At 60.0% G+C, this 17892-nt stretch overlaps 4 protein-coding genes across 4 annotated transcripts; all 4 read right to left on the bottom strand.

Annotated features, from left to right (window-relative positions):
* Nucleotides 1-113: 113 nt before the first annotated feature.
* Nucleotides 114-4058, bottom strand: LSCM1_05948 (uncharacterized protein; the record flags this gene model as incomplete). Its single annotated transcript, XM_067323382.1, has 1 exon — nucleotides 114-4058. The coding sequence occupies one exon, from the start codon at nucleotides 4056-4058 to the stop codon at nucleotides 114-116; it is 3945 nt and encodes a 1314-aa protein (XP_067180333.1).
* An 891-nt stretch (nucleotides 4059-4949) lies between these two features.
* Nucleotides 4950-8429, bottom strand: LSCM1_05949 (uncharacterized protein; the record flags this gene model as incomplete). The annotated part of the gene is made up of 1 exon (XM_067323383.1): nucleotides 4950-8429. The coding sequence occupies one exon, from the start codon at nucleotides 8427-8429 to the stop codon at nucleotides 4950-4952; it is 3480 nt and encodes a 1159-aa protein (XP_067180334.1).
* Nucleotides 8430-10008: 1579 nt separating this feature from the next.
* Nucleotides 10009-12510, bottom strand: LSCM1_05950 (uncharacterized protein; the record flags this gene model as incomplete). The annotated part of the gene is made up of 1 exon (XM_067323384.1): nucleotides 10009-12510. The coding sequence occupies one exon, from the start codon at nucleotides 12508-12510 to the stop codon at nucleotides 10009-10011; it is 2502 nt and encodes an 833-aa protein (XP_067180335.1).
* A 2287-nt stretch (nucleotides 12511-14797) lies between these two features.
* On the bottom strand, nucleotides 14798-16891 carry LSCM1_05951 (uncharacterized protein; the record flags this gene model as incomplete). Its single annotated transcript, XM_067323385.1, has 1 exon — nucleotides 14798-16891. The coding sequence occupies one exon, from the start codon at nucleotides 16889-16891 to the stop codon at nucleotides 14798-14800; it is 2094 nt and encodes a 697-aa protein (XP_067180336.1).
* Between the last annotated feature and the right edge of the window lie 1001 nt (nucleotides 16892-17892).

Here is a 17892-nt window from a genome sequence, read left to right on the forward strand (position 1 = left end):
GGTGACGTTTTCGCGTGGTGCGCATAATGCTCTCCACAGCCACGGACAGAGGGCCGCTGAAGCGGTGACTGCCTTGTCAGTGGCAGCACCGCGGCTGATAGGGACGAGCAGGGCTACGCATCGCTGATGGTGGTGGCGTGCTCGGCAGCGGCGTCAATGAGAGACGCGGCATTCGGTAGAGCAGGCGGCGGCGGCGGCGAAGCTAGTGCATCTGTGGAGAGTCGAGTGGCCATGCGACTGGGCTTTGCAGGCGCAGACGAGGAGGACGACAAAGAGGACGTCGAGTGTCGTGGCGTGAGAGCGCTCTCGATGTCCACTGGACGTACCATCTCTACTCCAGTGTGCGTATGGGGCGCCACGAACTGGTTGCCAACACCCGTCCACGTTGGAGCACTTGCATCGGTCGCTGTAGTGGCCAAGACGGTGCTTGGCGCGGGTACTGTTTGCACCTTTTCAGCAGCGCCAGAACTGGAGGAAGGTGCTGCTGAAGCTCTCGCGGCCGTCGCATCAGCAGAAGCAGCGGCAGCATCGGCGGTGGCGATGACCGAAGACTGGAATGCATGACTCGCATCAGCGGTGCTGTCACCGGCATAGGAGCACAATGCTTCGCTGTCTCCAGCCTCAGCCAAGAATTGACCTTGGGGTGTGCGGGCGGTTACTGGCCGCGACGATACAGCGCGCAGTAGTGAGCCCGCGCCCAAGTCGGAAAAATCGGCCCCCCTCTCGTTGGCCGAGGCAGACGGCAGTGACGAAGCCGCCGTTGCATTGAGGACACCGTCCGCCGGCGCACTGCAGGGCGGACACGAGGCCCAGGCCGCGTTTCCATTTGCGCCGCCGCTCCCTTTCGCGCCCACCTCGGAGTAAAACGACTCCTCAGCAGCTGCCGACAGAGCCGTGACGCGAGTGACTGCGGTGCCCTCACAGGCGCGCCTGTCGCCACGGAATGCATCCTCTGCTGCATCCCCTGCCGCCTCCGCTGCGCCGGTCATCACCAACGCCGCTTGAGCAACCTCCGGCAGCAGTGCTGCCGCCACGGCTGCGAGTTCGTCCTGCGATGCAGCCGTGTGCACCGGCGGAAGTGGTGGTGGCGGTGTCGCCAACGCACGTGCAGCCGCGCTGTTCTGCTCCGCCTCAGGTGTAGGTATTTCCAGCGGCGCTCCAGTCCCCGCCAAGGGAGCGGGGGATGTGGAGGATAGGTACTCGGGATTCAAAGCTGGCGTCTGCTGCTGCCTGCCGCGCCGCGCCTCTATCAGCTCACGAAGCTGCACATTCTCGGCCGCCCGCTGTGCCTCGTTGGAGCGGATCTGCAGCACCGCTGCCTGCGCTTCCGATCGTATGGCTTCCGTAATGATAGCCAGAACATCATCTACGGCAGCGACAGCGGTGGCGTCATCGCCGTCGGAGCCCAACTCCTCACATGGCTTCTCAACACTCCCTCCCTTGTCGGCTGTCAGCGATGGTGGGCCTTTGGATCGCGGGTGCGACTGGAGAGAGGAAAGCTGCAGCAACTTCCCCTCCACTTGACTGTACACGGCGTTCAGCATTCGCTTGACACGCTTGCACTGCTGCTGCACCGTCTCCTCCGGCACGCGAACGTCAGCGTTGGCTTGAAGGTGCTGCAGTTTCTCGTTCAGCTCCGATAGTACGTCAATCTCGGCGCGCAGCTGGCGTCGGTCGCGCTCGTGGCGGAACTTCGCATCCTGCAGCGCCACTTGCAACGCAGTCACTTCCTGCTCTTTGGCCATCAACTTCGCTTGCCACTCCGCCACCACCGATCCGCCGGCGCCGCCAGTGCAGCTACCCTCCACCTCCAGCAGTGTTGCCTGTCGGCCCTCTCGATAGCCTGCCGCGTGACCATCCAACCTGCCCGCGGCGTACCGCTCCTCACTTACACGCTCCAGCTCGTCTCGATGCCGCGCATCGCGCTCTACGAGCCGAAGACGCGTTTGCTCGGCCTCGTCCTTCCGCTGCCGAGTCCACAAGTCCTGCTGCAGATGCAGGTCTCTCTCCAACGCCTGAGCGCGGTCGGAGGAGCGGCTCATTGCCTCGAGCGCGCGTTGGTAGTTCTCGTTCGCTTCCTCGTACTTGTGGCGGTAGCGCTCGATGCTGGCGAGAAGCGCCTCCCGGTCTTTGAGGGCATCCTCGATGGCCACCTCCTCCTGGGGCGCCAGCCCGACCACCCTTCGCATGACGCGCTCCAGCTCTGTGTTGTTGCGTTGCAGCTTTGCTTCAATGTCGAGGCGGTCGATCTTTTCGTACAAGGAGCCGAGCTGCACCTGCACGCTAGCCAGTGCGCGCTCTACGCTTTCCCAGCTTTGCTGCGATGCTGCCTGGTGTGACGCTGAGGCGCTCGGCGACTGCTGCTGCTGTTGCTGTTGCAGTAAGTGGAGGAGGAGCTGCTGCAGCAGCGCGTTCGTGGACAAAGCGTCAGCAGCGGGGGGCACTTTTGACGGCTCCGCAGCAGGCGATGGCGCAGGGTCAGCAGTTGCAGGAGCAGGTGCAGGAGGGAGCGGACGCGTCGGTGCCAGGTCACCAGCGGCAGTCTCAGTTGATGGCGCCGGCGTGCCTATTGGGGATGAGGCAACCTGCAGGCATGTCATGTAGATTACCGCTGGGGTATCCAGAGCGCGTTGGGGGGCTCTGCTGCTTGGACGATCCGACAGACGGGGAGCGATTTGCGACCTCGGCAGATGCGTGCCTGTGTTTTCTGGAGTCAAGAAGACAAGCCGCGATTCACCTTCTCGCATGCCAACCAGCGCATCGGCAGCAGCAGCCCAGAGCGACCCATCTGTGGCCGACACAGCCTGGGGTGCCGACGGCGGCACCGCCTCGATGCACCTGCCGGGAACACAGTAGAGGGTCTGCCTGCTGATGCGACGCAACTCCCAAGTTTGCCAGCACATGAGCGCCGGCACGTCTGCGCGGACCACACCTGGCGCGCCACCCACGAGCTCGGCAACAGCCTTTTCGGTTTTGGAGGGCGGCGGAGTGGGCAGCGTCCGTACAGATGGGATAGGCACGGGCGTGGTGCCCACACGCTTTGCCAGTGCCGCGCTGTACTGTGCGATCGTGTAGGCAGAGACGAGGAATCGGCTCGCCTTGTCGCGATCCGGAAACATGCAAGTCCACCAGCACCCGCTGCTGCCCCCGCCCCCTGCAGACCTCTGTGAGGAGTTGCCTCCGCGGATACCAACGCGGCCGTCATCAAAGAAGGTGAGATATTGTGGCTGAGCAGCATCTTGCCGAAGCTGGAGTGATGCGCCAGCGAAAACAGCATCCGTGGCGTCGAGAGCAATGCGACAGAGTACCTGGCGGTTGATGCTGATCAGCATCAACACGGGACAGCCGGCCGCCGCATTCGATCCAGCACCGGCCCCTTGCTTTTCGTGCTGAAGGTGTCGGCGTACGGCGACTGACGGTGGCGAGGAAGCAGAGGAGGCAGTCTCGGAAGGAGACGCAGGGGGGACGCAAAGCGCCAGCATACACGTGCCGCTGCATAGGGAGCCGCGGTACGCCTGGACGACCGCGTGCTCAGCTGTGATAAGCCCCGCCGCCGCTTCACCACTGGCGGCTGCAACCCCAGCGGCGGCGCCGCTTGCCATGCACCTGCCGCCACTACTATCGTAATCGAACCGTGGTGCGAAGAAAGTGGCGGCTTCTGCTGATGCATCGCCAGCCTCGAATGCAACGCCATTCGAAGCATTCACGGCAACGGTGGTCGGCGTAGTCGAGGGGGGCAGCTGTGAGCTGGCCGCTCCTGGCATCTTCAACCGCGCAGGGTCAGCGCCAAAGAGCTGTGACAGGTTTCGGCGAGTGGCTGTCACTATGCTGGGCTCGGGAAGCTGCATGACTTCGGTGCTGTTCCTGTCTCTCTTCACGCTCGAGGAGTACAGCTGAGAAGCCGCACTCGCAGCAGGCGAATCCTCCGCCAGACGCGAGCCTGATGCCCCGGATACGGCTCGGTCGCCGGCCCTCGCCGCTGCGAGGCTGAATACCCCCGCATCGTCGTCATTGCTGTTGTCGTCGCTGTCGGACGTGAAAAGAGCACACCGTTGCATTGTGCTGCTGCCGCCACCTCCTACCCTCCGGCGGATACACAGGCACACACGAAAAAAAAGTGTTGCACTCGATGGTCTGTGTGAGCGTGCCCGGCAAAAAAACTGTGTTGGAGGATAGGGGAGGAGAGCAGAGGGAAGAGAAGTGTGATCTTCACTTGCTGTTTGTAAGAGTCGGATGAGCACCGGGGACTGATGCGGAGGGAGGCGGGCCCTTGCAAAGAGGAAAGGCAGGAGCCACTTTCCGTCAGGAAGAGTACCTCACAACGGGGGGCTTCTGCTGGAAGAGGAAGCGCTGCGGTGCACACGGGGTCGCTCTCACGAACAGCCAAGGACAGGAGTTGCCGCAGTGATGATGAAAGGCGGGGGATTGGGCGGTTGAAGCGTCGGAAGAAGACAAGAGCGCCGTTGCTCTCGAGAACGAGAAAAAAGGGAGGAGATGGAGTAGAGGACCAAATGCACTGCTGCTTGCCGCCGCGAAACAGCACTTCCCTTGGGGAGATCTACAGAGGTTAAAAAGAGGGGGAGAACACACACACACACACTCCGCCCCCCCCCGCTCCCCGAAAATGAAAAAAAAACGGGGTACCTCCCCCCTCTCTCCCTCCAACCCCGAAATAAAGGCGCAGGCGCACATAACGTGTACATCAGACAGAAGAGGAGCGGCGACGAATGAAGCCAAAAATAATACCACACACACGCACACACACACACAAACACGATCGCTTTTGTACATCACTGACGCCACCCCATTCCATCAGCACCAATCACACAGCAGCACCTGTACACACACGCAGTGATGTACGGAGGCGCCACCCACAGCGTCGCCATGGCCCCCGACAGAAGAGAGAAGAATGGAAAGGATGGGACCCTTCAACGCCGCGGGCGGACCCGTCACAAATCGCAGAAGATGTCATCGTGCGGGTTGTGGCGAGTGAGCCACTCCGCCAGGTAATCCACCGGGTCCGCTGGTCGCGTTGCACAGACCTCTAACAGCCCCTTGTGCAAGAGAGGCAGCACGCGCTCCTGCAGGTAGGTCGCCATGGGCCGCTTACGCGCCTCCAACTCCGCCACGTCAGCCTGCCTCAGCGCCACCTCTCTCTCCTCAGCCACTGAACGGGCCTCAGCTTCCTGTGCGCACTCCAGGGATTCGGCAGCCGCCTGGGCAGCCACTTGCTGAGCATGGACTTCGTCCTCCTCAGCCTGCAAGCAGCGCTGCCGCACAGCCTCGCGCTGGATCTCTTCCAGGCTTTTGCCAAAGTTGTGAGGACGCCCCACAATGACTTGCTCGAGCAGCTGCTCCGTGCTCGTGAGCTGCGGCGGTGCGTACGCGGACATGGGAGGTACCGGTGGCACAAGGGGCTCGATGCCCTCGATTGGCACCAGGTGCACCTCGGCGCGGTGCTCTGCTCCCGTCACGCTCCCGGTGCTCAGCGGCGGGGCGGTCGTTGCAGCCGCGCACTCCCAGTAGCTGAGCACAGAATAGGGCGTGTCGACGTACTCTCGCTTGTATGTTTGGAGGTCGCGGTGGAAGGCCTCAACGTCGACGGCGCGGGTGGCGTCGTCGTTGCCACGGGCGGTCACGACGCCCTCCTCCGACGCCGCCCCCATCGCCCTCAGGCGGCTCAGCAGGTAGGTGTCGGAGGCTTGGAGTACAATCACGTGGTTTGGCAGGCGACTATCGCTAGCCGATTCCCTCCGAGGGGCCGCCTCCGCAGCGGCAGCTTCTTTGTCGTCGTTGCCCTCCTCCGCAGCCCCAACAACAGCGGGCAGCGCGGCGCCGCTCTCGCTGGCGTATCGCGGGCGGAGCGCCTCTTCCTCCGTCAGCGGCGGCTGGAGCTGCTCATCCGTGCCGCCGCCAAACACGAGCCGCGCCAGCTCCAACGTCGCTGGCACCCCATCCAGCACGAATCCCTGCACCCGACAATCCGGCTGGGCGAGGCGCCAGCGCAGCATGAGAGCGAGGGCGCGGGGTTGGAACGGCGCATTCTTCAGAACAGCTTTCAGCTGCTGTAGCTCCTCCTCCTCCTCCCGCGTCTTCTGCGCATCTTTCTTTTTCTTTGCGTTGGCACCGCTACCGCCTGCGGCGGCGGCTTTCTTCTTTGGATTTGCCTCTGGCGTCGGCGGCCGCGGGTGCAGCCGGAGCAGCAACACGCGCTCCATCTCGGCAATCTTACCAGCCCACACGTGCGTCTGAGGCTGCTCAGCCCACCACGCAGACACGAACGCATCGAGCTCCTCTTCCTCCGCCTGGGTAAGGGCCAGCAAGGTTGAAGAAACCTCGTCGTCATTGTGGGCCGCCGCCGTCGCCGCAAGGGTACCAGGACCTGCAGCCGCCGCTGCATCCCCCGGCCCACTGCAGTTGCTGGTGTCATGTACAGTGGTGCCGTGCCAGTAGTTACGACGACTCGTCGGGTCTGCGGCGTTCACCTCATCCCGCGCGCTGTCACCCGGCGCCGCCACTCCTTCGTGAGCATCTGCTGAGGCGGCATAGTCACGTTCGGCCTGGGCATCCCAATCTCGCTGCTGCCGCGCTAGCAGGCGACGCCGCTTTAGTGCGAGGCGGCGTGCGCGTTCAGCCTCTCGCACCGCAGCCTTCGTCGCCTCCACGCGTGAGCGGAGATCCTTTAAGGCGGTGGTGTAGTCAAGCACGACCGAGTCCAGCGACACGCATGGAAGGCGATAGTAGCGCGCCACGCGCTTGGCAAGGTATGTCTTTCCCACCAGCGGCGGCCCAACGATAGCAATGCGGTGCGGTTCGACGTGCCGGGCGGCAGTGAACTCGTCTGCGACAGCACGAAGATGACGACGGATGCCGCCCTCTGCAACCCATGTGTTCGGCAGTCGCAACTGCGGTTGGGCGGTTGCCTCTACGTCACTCGACTCGGCCTCCTCGGTGCGCTCCATGAGAATCCGCATCGTCTCTGGCTCGACGCGCAGATCTATCGTGAAGCGCTCCACGTCACGGTACAGCGGGTACGATGCTGGCGCGACCTGACGCATTGAGCATCGCCCACCAAACATGCGGTTCACAGCGGAGACGATGCCCCGCCAGGAGTTCTGGTTGCTCCCGTCGGTGGCGAAGAGATAGCGCCGCTCAGGGAACGGCAGAGCGTCGGCTGAGCAGTGGAGCAGCTTGCGCACAAAGCAGGCAAGATCCTGCACGTGCACGAGCGGCACGCGCTGCTGACCACTGCCGAAGATCGGTAGCGTTGCTGAGGTCGTCGCGAGGTCGCCCTGCTTTCTCTCGGGCTCCGCGGACCAGGCGAGGCGGAAGAGAGGTTCGAGCACGTCTTCCTCGCCTCCGTAGGGAAGGCCGCCGCAGACGACGAAGGTGTCCAGCGGGAGGCCCTTGGCGTGATGCGCCCCTGCAACGGCCTTTTCGGCATCGCGCCAGCTTAGGTACTGCAAATGCGGTACACGACGGTTGTACTGATCTTCTGTTAGCACCTCTGTCCTGGAGTTGGAGGCAACCGCATCACCGGCCTCCTCCCCATCCCCGTCCTCTTCGTCGCCGCAGCCGTTGTCCTCGCCCTTGGCTGCGGTCACATCGCCGCGCATCGCGTCCACGACGGCGTGCCGTGATTGGTCCTGCGCCGTAGTGAAAATGCTCTCCAGGAAGCGCGGCGGAGGAGGGGGGTACGCAGCCTCGACATCGTCCTCTTCATTCGCGTCGGGCTCGTCGTTCTCATCGTCACCAGCAGTAGCAACCTCGTCCTCCTCCAATGATGGCGTCGCGTACCACGTCATGAGGCTGGAAAGGAGAACCAGGCGCTTTGGTCGCGCGAAGGAGGGCTGCATCTGCAGGAATTGCACCACCTCTAACACTGTTTGGGCTTGGCGCAGCTCCAGCACGATCCAGTCGCAAGTGAGCAGGGCGGCACGTACAGCCGCTGTGTCGAGGCGTGAGAAAAAGATACAGGGAGGAGACGACTTGGGCGAATTTTCGCCGCCACCGGCGCTATCCGCCGCAACGAGTGCTCCTCCACCGCCCGCCTCACCTGCAAGCGGGTGGCTCCCTGCAGGTGCACGCAACGCGGACTCCTCCGGTGGCAAAGGCGTGTGGGTGCGGGCACCACCGCCGTGGATCATGGCCGCCTCCTTCTCGAAGGTGCGGTCGCCTTCCACGTCACCCGAAGCGACCAACCGCGCGCCGCTAGCGTCGCCATCAGCGGCGAGCGCCTTCGCCGCACGCTGCTGCCGCTGTTGCTCGGCAGCCGACGCGGCGGCGCTAAGCTGCTCTGCAGAGGCAGCATCCCACGTGCAGCCGAAGATGTTGTAGTGCGATGGATGTTGCTGAAACTGGCGCAGCAGACGCGCCCCAACAAAGGAGTCGACGTAGGACAAGAAGACAGAGACGGGCGGCATTGGCATCACCTTTTTTTTTCGTGACCAATATGCCTGCGTGCGGGTATGTAGAAGAGTGAAGCGAAAGGTTAACGTGAGTGCACCCGCTATTGCATCTGCGCTGTCCTCACTGTGGCGCCTCCGCTCTCTTGGCTGTGATGATGTCCCGCCATGGAGGTAAAGGGAGAGTGGAGGGACGACGGCGGCGGCGGCCCCAGTGATGGATCATGAGCGCCAGCAGAGAGCGAGTGCCATTCCGTCACCGTCCAGTGACACAACGCGCAGAAAGTGCGCGCGAGGAGGAGGAGGAGGGGGAGAGAGACACAATCAAGTGGAGCATAGAGCATGCGCATGGCTAACCTGAAGAGAACGGAGGGAGGGAGGGAGGGGGGAGCGGTGGCGACGAGGAAGTCAGAGAGGAGGCGTGTGCGGGTTTGCCACGTGCGTTGGCGCGTTCGAAAGAGGTGAGAGGGTGCGGTGATGCCTTCGCCGCTTTGCCGCCGCCCACCTCTGCCATCGTCTCTGCGGTTGATGCGAAAGCCTCGCGCGCGTGCTCGCACCCACGTGCAGGCATTCACGTAAACACGCATACAGGCGCGAGTTCGGGGAAACTCCGCCAAGGTGTGCCGCATCCTCCCCCTCGTTCCAGCCCATTTATCAGCTTCGAAAAGTCAGTCCTCGCGGCCATCTGGAGACGACCCTGAATGTCCTCTCTAGGTTAGTGAAGTGCGAGGCCTCGTATAGATTTGGAGGGAGGGGGCAGGACCTCCTTCGTGTCGCTGCCATCATCTCCTATGCTCTGCACTGTTGATGTAGCTCTGAGTGCTCCTCGCTTTCGACGTGTATTAAGACTTTACGAGCCACCCCTCTTATCTGCCATCCGTCACCCCACCACCACCGAAAATGAGAGTCGCAGCTTCGCATCCCCTGCTCGTCCAGCGGTCATGCGAATACGGGGGGGTGCTTGGGGGCCGGCATGGGGCGCCCGTCAACGCCCCACGCGCGCAGCAACCCCCCCACGGGCAGCCGCCCATACAGCAGCAAGCCACAAGGTGGAAGTGTGTGTGTGTGGGGGGGGGAGGGGGGGCATCTGCAAAAAAAGGGTGAAGATAGAAACCAACCGACAGATCAGAGAGGCCCTCTATCTCGGCATACAAAAGTGCGCAAAAAAAAAAGAAGTGGAGGGAAGAAGGGAGGAAGCAGCGCTACTACATGACGACGCATTCCTCTTCCCTTACCCCCCCTCCCCCTTCCTCTCCCCACCGCGTTCTGCACCGGAGGCCGAGCCGCCTTCGCCACAATCGCCAATCAGAGCGAAGAAGAAGAAACGAAAAAAGGAGCGGAAACACACACACACACACAGACAGACAGACAGACAGACACAGACACTCATAAAGTATTGCCCAAGTTCCTTTCGAACTGAGTCGGGCATCGGCGCATGCACACAGGCCGACGCGCGCACGACTCCTTCTCGAAGAGCGCGTTGGCATGAAGGAAACAGAAAGAGGGGAAGAGAAGAAGAGGGGAGGGGGTGCAGGTGCCAGACTTCTGTGCCGTCCTTTTTGCCGCTCGTAGCGCAAAGCGTCGCGCCCCTGTGCTCCCTGGCTTACTCGTCGGCCAGAAGCTGGGAGATCAGCTTGTGCACCAGGCGCTCCTTGTTGCGGCTCTTGCGGTCCAGCTGCTCACGAGGTACGGCTTCTAGTGCCTCCAGCACGGTCGACAGCTCGCGCTTCACAATCTCGTAGACAGCGCCTTGCTGTGCGTCCTTCTGTGCCTGCATTCGGATCGTACGCAGCCAGTCATCCCACTCCACGTAGAAATCGGAGAGCAGCTGAAGACGCAATGGTACCGAGCCGCTCTGCAGTGGCATCTCAAAGGTTAGCTGCAGGCAGAGACTGAGGAAGAGCGGCAGCGTCAGCGTCCTAGGCGAGGTGAGCACCGCCTGCTGCTCTCGGCACAGGTCGTTGTCCAAGAACGCCAGCAGAATGCTGATGTCGTTGGATGCGAGAATGGTGGTAAGGGCACCCCTCCAGTCCTCCTCCTTCGCCTGCGCCACTGCACGCGCCAAGATAGCTTCCGGGCTCGGTGGCGCCGCCGCTTCCACGGCAGCCTTGCTAGAGAACTGGCACTGTGAGAGCGCCACTTTCACCTCCGCCACTTCCTCCTTCATGGAGCGCAGCGACGAGCTCAGCTTCTGGCGGAAGGCCTCGGCCTGGGCGAGGCACGTCGCGGTCTGCGCCGATGAGGCCTCCACGGTCGTGCGGTTCAGATCGTGGAACCGCTTCGTTGCAGCGCCGATGCGCGCGATACTTGCGTTGACAACGCGACGGAACTCTTGCACCGATTGCAGCGTGTTGAAGTCCGCCGTGACTGACGCGGGAATCTCCAGCTTGCCCGCCTCATTCGCCGCCCGCTCCACGGCGAGGCGAAGCTGCTTGCCAAGGAGTGCCTTGAGCGCCGCCGAGGCCGCGGCTGCGCTGCCACCCTGTACCTCTTGGACGAAGTTGCGGATACTCAGCACCAGCTCGCGCTCTCCCGCCGTTAGCATGCCATACTCACCATCCGTCCCAGCGGCGTCCGCAGCCGCAGCGGGCTTTGCGTTTGCCGGCGACACGGCGGCGGAGGCATTCTTTTCGAGGCGCGCGCGGTTTCGGATAGCAAAGTTTCGACCGCTGCTCTGCGCCTCGGTGCGGTAGCGCGAGTCCTGCAAAAGCCGCATCGTGTCTGAGGCGTTTTTCTGCATTCCTACGAGGTCCGCATCGATCGCCCTTACCTGCTCACAGAACTTCTGCGCTTGCGAACGCACAAGTGAGGCGACAGCCGCCTCTGACATGCTGCTTGTCTTGGTTTCGCCAGTGAGCGAGGACGAGACGGCGGTGATCGGCGTCATCGCTGCGCCGGTGGCGCTTGCACCAGGCGACGCACCCGTCGCGTCACGGCCGACACCGGTGCCACTGGCTGCTAAGGACGGGAACCAGTTGGCGACTGAGTCGCCCCTCACCGCAGACAAGTTCGACGCACCGGCGAGACGGCTGGAGTTGGGCATCGACTGCACAAAACCGGTTTCCGTACGAACTGTGATGAAGAGCTCGTAGCTGACCGACTTGCTCTGCGCACTCTCCGTGACTTTGCCGACAGATGTCGTCGAGCACAACGCCGCCCCTGCCATGCGCCAGGATGTCATTCGGTACGCCTTGAAAAGGGTATGGTGGGTCTCGATTACGACCGCGTACGGCCTTGTACGAGAGCAGAGCGTGATGTACTCCTCGTCAGCAGTGACACTGATGTCGTACTCCTCCTTCGGCTCATCTTTGTAAGAGAGGTTCAGCTGCTGCTTGAGCGCGAACTTCTGTGTGTCGCTCTGGTAGGCCCAGAAGCGAATCTCGCGGTTTCCCTGCGCCGCGGTCACAATGAGCAGCTCCTTGCCTGACTCTTCGGAGAAGGCATGGTGTTGGAAGAAGCAGGCAAAAGTTGGCACGGTGTCCTCATGCGGCTCCCAGACACGGCCCAGCGCACTCTTGCGGGTGCGAGTAGAGATGAGATCGAGGTGTGTCGACTTGGCCGGCACGAGCAGCAGCTGGGCTGCCTGATGGTAGTCGATAACGGGGTACTTGACTGTGGTCTTAGGGGCGAGGGGGATCTTGCCTTTGACGATGCCCGTCGACTCCTCCACCTCCATCACGTTCTGCTGGCCGAGCACGTAGAGTCGCTGCGACTCGCCGGCGGTCGAGGCGTAGCCCTCCTCATCGAGCGTCGACTCTACCAGCGAGACAGATATGTCGCCGTTCGCCTGCGTGGTTGGGCAAATGATGGCCAAGTCCTTCCCGCCCACTGCGTAGAACAGGGTCGGGTGGCCGGTAATCTTCTCCGTCGATACGAGGTTTGCGACTGCGGCGGCCTTGATGGTCATGTCATTGTGCTTGCCATGGCGGTTCAGCACACGCAGCATGTTCGTTTGCTTGACGTTCATGCAGAGCAGACGTCGATGACTCGCCAGCACCGGCTTGGTGCCGATGGTGAAGTTGGCAGACGACGTTTTACTGAGGATGACATCGGACTTGCACGGCAAGATGTCCGCATCGCTCGTAACATGGTTTACGCAGTCCATGGTTAGCGGTATCTCCGCGAGTCTGCAGAGAGGGTGGTGGTGGTGGACGGACGGACAAGAGAGAGAGACGGCGGTAGAAAAGCGAATCGAGACAGAGAAGCGGAGATACAAGCACACGTGTCACAGAGCTTGAGTGGAGAGGGGGCGTGTGTGTGTGTGTGTGTCTGTCTGTCTGCTTATATATATATTTGGTGAAGTGCGCTGGAAAAGTCCTTGTGATGGCCGTAGTAGTGGTGGTGGTGGTGCGAGTGGGAGTGTCCCAATAGCGGCCGCTGTTGGACAACTACAGAAGGGGCACGGCAAACGAAAAGGAAGAATCCGCCGAGAAACGGGGAGGTGTAGAGATCCCAATCGCAGGAGCACACACACATACACGCAATGAAGGGGCGTCGTCCAACCAAAACACCCAAACGCACCGATACAACGAAGCGAAAGTCTGTGCACCAGAGAAACGACGGACCTGCGATCAATACGCCCGTCCACCACAACACGAGAAAATGGGAAACCACCCACAACGGTACAGCACACCAGAGAGAGGGCTCGCAGGAAGATGACTGGCGGCAGGAGAGGAAGAGAGAGAGGAGGAGGAGGAGGAGGGGGGAGGGAGCAGTGAAGCAATAGTGAAAGGGAGAGGGAGGAGTGGTCGATGTGCGAGAGAAAAGCATGATGGTCGCTGTGTGCCTGCCGCTGGCTCCAGTGAGAACAAAACGCGCGAAAAAAATAGGAGTCCTGTGAGCGATCGAGGGATCAGAGGTCGAGAGAGAGAGAGGGCACAGCTTTCATCGCGCGAAGGCGGCAACGAGGTAAAGAGAGACGTAGTAGCATACAAAGCCACACAATCGTCCGGATCCACATATGTTTTCCCGTTGTCAGCCTATGCATTCTTTCGCAAAAATATGAACTAAAAGCTCCTCTCTGTCCCCCAGGCGAGTCACATCGCTGACTGCGTGATGCTAAGCAGCGGCAGACACACAGTACAGGAACGTCTTGACTCAGTCATCCGAGCGCGGCCTTTGCCTCGGAGTCTATCCGCTCGCTCGGCCGCTAGCTCCTCGCAGCCGCTACCATCATGTTCATCATCACGTGGCGCACGCATGGGTATGACTCAGGCTGCCCATCAAGTGAGCAGTGAGTGCGGGCTGGGACACCTTGGAGATGCGCTGGCACTTTTTTTACCGTATAAATGGTACAGATGCGCTCCCTGACGCAAGTCGCTTCGACGCCGCACCACACAGAATCTGGCCGCTGGCATCTGTAACGATGAACTGCTTTGGCATTCCAGTGTCCTAGATGCTCGACTCTGTCCCCCGCCCAAAGCTGCTCGGCAAGTGACCGTAAGATAGGAAGCCGGCCAGCTTCCTGACAGACTAAGAGACCCGACCCCCCCCCCCTCCCCTCTTGAGATGTGCCACGCACTGAGAGACGGCATCCACTCGCCGTTGTCACCAGGGACGCTGTCTAGAGGATGAGCATGGAAATGACCTCTTCGCCTGCTGCCTTCAACCGCTGCCACACAGCACCATCACAGCCTTTGCTGTTGTTGCTGTTTCCTATGGAGGCTGCAAAAGGCCCCCTAGTGAGGTGTCGGCCTCAGTCTCCGCGGCACCGACCGCATTTCAACTCGCGCGTGTGTGTATGTGGAGGGAGAGAGAGAGGAGGGAGGAGGGAGGAGGAGGAGGCGTCTGCTTGTATGTGCGGGAGTGCGTTGAGACACCTTTGCCGTCTTCCGGTGTGTGTTTCTCTTTCTGTTCATTGGAGAGTCCTCACAGTCATTCTTATCGGGTTAATCGCTGCGTACACGCCGTGAGGGACACAGATGGCGCTAAGAGGGGGACAAAAAAAACTGATAAGCAAACCAGCAATCGAACGCCAGAGCGCAGGCGAACACACGACTGCCCATCACTCCACGCTGCTGCCCCCCTTTGAGCACAACGAAACGGGCAAAAGAGAAATAGACGTGTATGCACTGATGACACACACGCGCTCATCTCTTTTCCGTCTTCTTTCCCTTCCGTCCCCGTCTCCACTTCTTTTTTTTTAAGGTATTCTCTGCTTCGGTGGACAAGTGGGAAGGATGTGGCTGAATGCGTCATGAATGGGCGCATTGCCGCCGCATCGCCTTGACGAAGAAGGAAAAGTGGTGTGGCGTAGCGATTCGGCTGAAAAAGGGATGAGCTGACGAGCACGCGCAGAGATGCAGAGAGGAGGGGGGGAGAGAAAGAGTAATGTCTGCTTCCCTTCACTTTTTCTGCTCCTCTCGCTATTCCTCTTCCCTCTCTTCGCACCGCTAGTCGTTCATCAAGTTACCACCCTTGATGTGCCAGAGTCTGCCGCCCGCCTTGAACTCCGCCACCTCAGCTACGACACGCTGTACCACAGCCTCCAACGGGCCAGACGCACCACCGGCACGGCCCCGCAGTGCGGCAGATTCGGGCGGAGACGTCAAGCCGCGCGCCTGCACAACTTCTTCCAGCCGTTTCATGAGTGCCGCCATCTCAAACTGGCGCAGCTCCAGCACCACATGGAGAATGGCCGGCCGGTAGTAATCCACGAGCGGCTCCCCGACAGACTTGAGGATCCACGTGGCATCTGTGAATTTGTCGAGACACTGCTGCAACGCCATGCTTAGCATCGCCTTAGTGGCGTTCGGGTACCGAGCTTCCTGTGCCTTGATCACAAGGTCTTTGACCCGCTGCTTATTGATAACGCCATGCTCTGCGAACAGCTCGCGAATGTAGTGTCGAATCGGCGCAATATCAGCCTCCTTGAAGCCTACCTCGGCACCTGAGACGGGGGAGGTGAAAGGCGAAGCGGATGCATTCACACCGCTTCCAGGGTGGCCACTCGCCATGGAACCTAGTGGAGAGGCGGTGGGCTGCGCCGCGTTTGCACCGCCATACGGGAATGTTGCGCCTGCCGTCATGCCCATCGCAGGCGGTGTACCGCGCGGGCGTAGGCACAGCTGCGGCACAGGTCGATCCGAGTTGATGTAAGGAATGTGCGCCATCATCTGCGCGCAACGTCGGCGCCACGCCTCTTGCTGACTGGCTTCCTCGGCGGCGAAAGCAACTTTGAAATCGCGCTCTTGTGCCTCGCGTGCGGCGCGATCTGCAGGGACGTACTTGAGCCGCCAGCGACGCTTGGATGGATCGGACTCTTCGGCGTTCAGCACTGCCACTGTTTCTAGAATATCCTTGATCGACCGCCGCGCGGCAGATGTTGTGACCAAGGCATTCAAATCGGCCCGCGCAATGCTGCCATCCTCGCTCTGGTAGAAAAGCGCCAAAATCACCTCCCGCAGCGCCGCGACGGATCCGCGGAACTGATCACAGTACCGGCTAACCCATACACCGTGCAGCCACACACCACACGACTTCAACGCCTCCACCAGCTGCGCCTCTGGCACAGTCGCCATCGTCTTTACCATCTCGCTCGACGTGTATGGTACCGCCACGCCTTGAAGTATTGGTAACGTGAGGACGTGGCAGCGCTGAAGCAGCTGACTCGTCTGCTCGGCGACAGACTTTCGGTTGGCGAACCGGTGGATTATCATCGATGGGTGCGCCTCGGCGCCACCGGAAATGCCTCCCGATTGCAGAATTTCCGGAGGAAAGAGGCTATTTTCCACATTGACTGGCTCCAACGCAGCGCTTGGGCCGCCAATGATTCTTTCAAGAGTGGAGGAGCGCAGCCGGGAACGCATTGCCGAGCTCTCGACAGAGTCGGCACGAAAGAACTGTATCTCTTGCGCAGTCTCAGCCTCCTCGTTCAAGACGCGGCTGCGCTGGCGTCGCAACTCACGTTGAATGCGATCTGCGGCGGCAAACCCAGGCATAATGGCAGAGTTTGCTTGGCTGCAAAATGCTTCAGCGACACGGGCGGCACAGATGGATGTTTCTGGAACACTCAACGAAGGGGTAAACTGCTGAATCGTCGAAACAGGAGTGAGATGGATCCCCTCGTGCGTAATGTAGCCCAGTACATAATTCGACTGCGGCGAAAAGGGCTGCGACTGCAGTGTGTAGTTGAATGTGTGGTGCCGCTGAAGCTCCATCTGACTCAACGAATCTGTGACAGATTCCGGCAAGGGCCGAAAGGAGGGTGAGCCAAATGTGTCCAACGAACATTTCATTGTTAGGCGCGAGCCTGGCTGGAGCACCGACAGGCCCTTCCTATGTGCCTGTGCGGCCTCACTTTCGTCACCTAAGGAGCAACTAGTGCTAAACAGCTTCACTTCGGTCGCTTCGTATGGCCGCTGCCTACGGCGCAGCGGGTACTGAAAAATATGAGCCTGGTTAACAAGCGCTGGCGAAGCGTACACATTGAACGAAGCCACAACCTCGTCATCCGCAATGTCAGCAGGGCAAGCACCGAGCTTCATTGCCACTATAGCGTTCTCTCTCGGTATGCCGTCCGAAAAACAAACAAGATGCTTGAGACTCCACCCGGTGACACTTAAAAGAAAAGCATCCTTTTAATTATTATCAGTTTCTTTTCTTGTGATCCTCTACCCAAATATTAGTGAGTGAGAGTAAGTAAAGAAAGCAAGCAGTAAAAATGTAAAGGCTACTTTATGAGAGTGACAACTGCTAATGAGGTGCTATCAGCTACAAAATCAGCTCAAATGGAGATGTTTCTCCTAATCTTATCAACCCCTGACAAATCGCTCATTTTTGAGGAAAGACACGCTGATAAGAGAGAGGGAGAGAGAGGTCCCTTTACTCTTCAGCGGAGAAAAATATTGTCTCAGCCTTCGGAGCACGTCTTTTGGCTGCTTGCCATGCATTTTTCCTTCGTCTCTTTTTTTCTTTCTCGAAGCAAGTGGCACAACAATCACTCTCCTATAGTACAAAAGGCTGAGTTACGATAACGCGTCCTTTTTTTTTCGTGCAGCAACCATCTCCCCCCCAAAACACCAACAAAGCAGTCACCTCAGCTTGCTTTGAGCAAATCGCGTGCTTCACATCATTCACATCGAGACAAAAGCTCAACTCTACCTCACGTTGTGTCTTCACCCTTTTCGAGCCAACATAAGATGGCAAAGGTCGAACTAGTCGCAGCAAGAGCACCTGTTGTTGCATGCAGACATGGAAGAAGAAGCCATGATACGTTTTTCGAATCAGCATATGCAGAATAGGACAGAAACGCTATTCAATGCTAATGGAGTGCATATATATATATATATATATATATATATTCGCCCAAACAGTCGATAGGGGTAGAAAAACAAAAGACACACCAGGAGCATCGCAGAAGAAAACCTTATAAGCATGCGATCGGATCACATTTGGTTTCCTCAGAGCTAACGCGGTGCAGGCACACCGACACCGAACGTGCGTCTTTGTATTTTTTCTGCTTTGTATAGAAGACAAAATCCTTCAC

The sequence above is a fragment of the Leishmania martiniquensis genome, chromosome 13 (assembly GCF_017916325.1).
Source record: "Leishmania martiniquensis isolate LSCM1 chromosome 13, whole genome shotgun sequence".
Lineage (NCBI taxonomy): Eukaryota > Euglenozoa > Kinetoplastea > Trypanosomatida > Trypanosomatidae > Leishmania > Leishmania martiniquensis.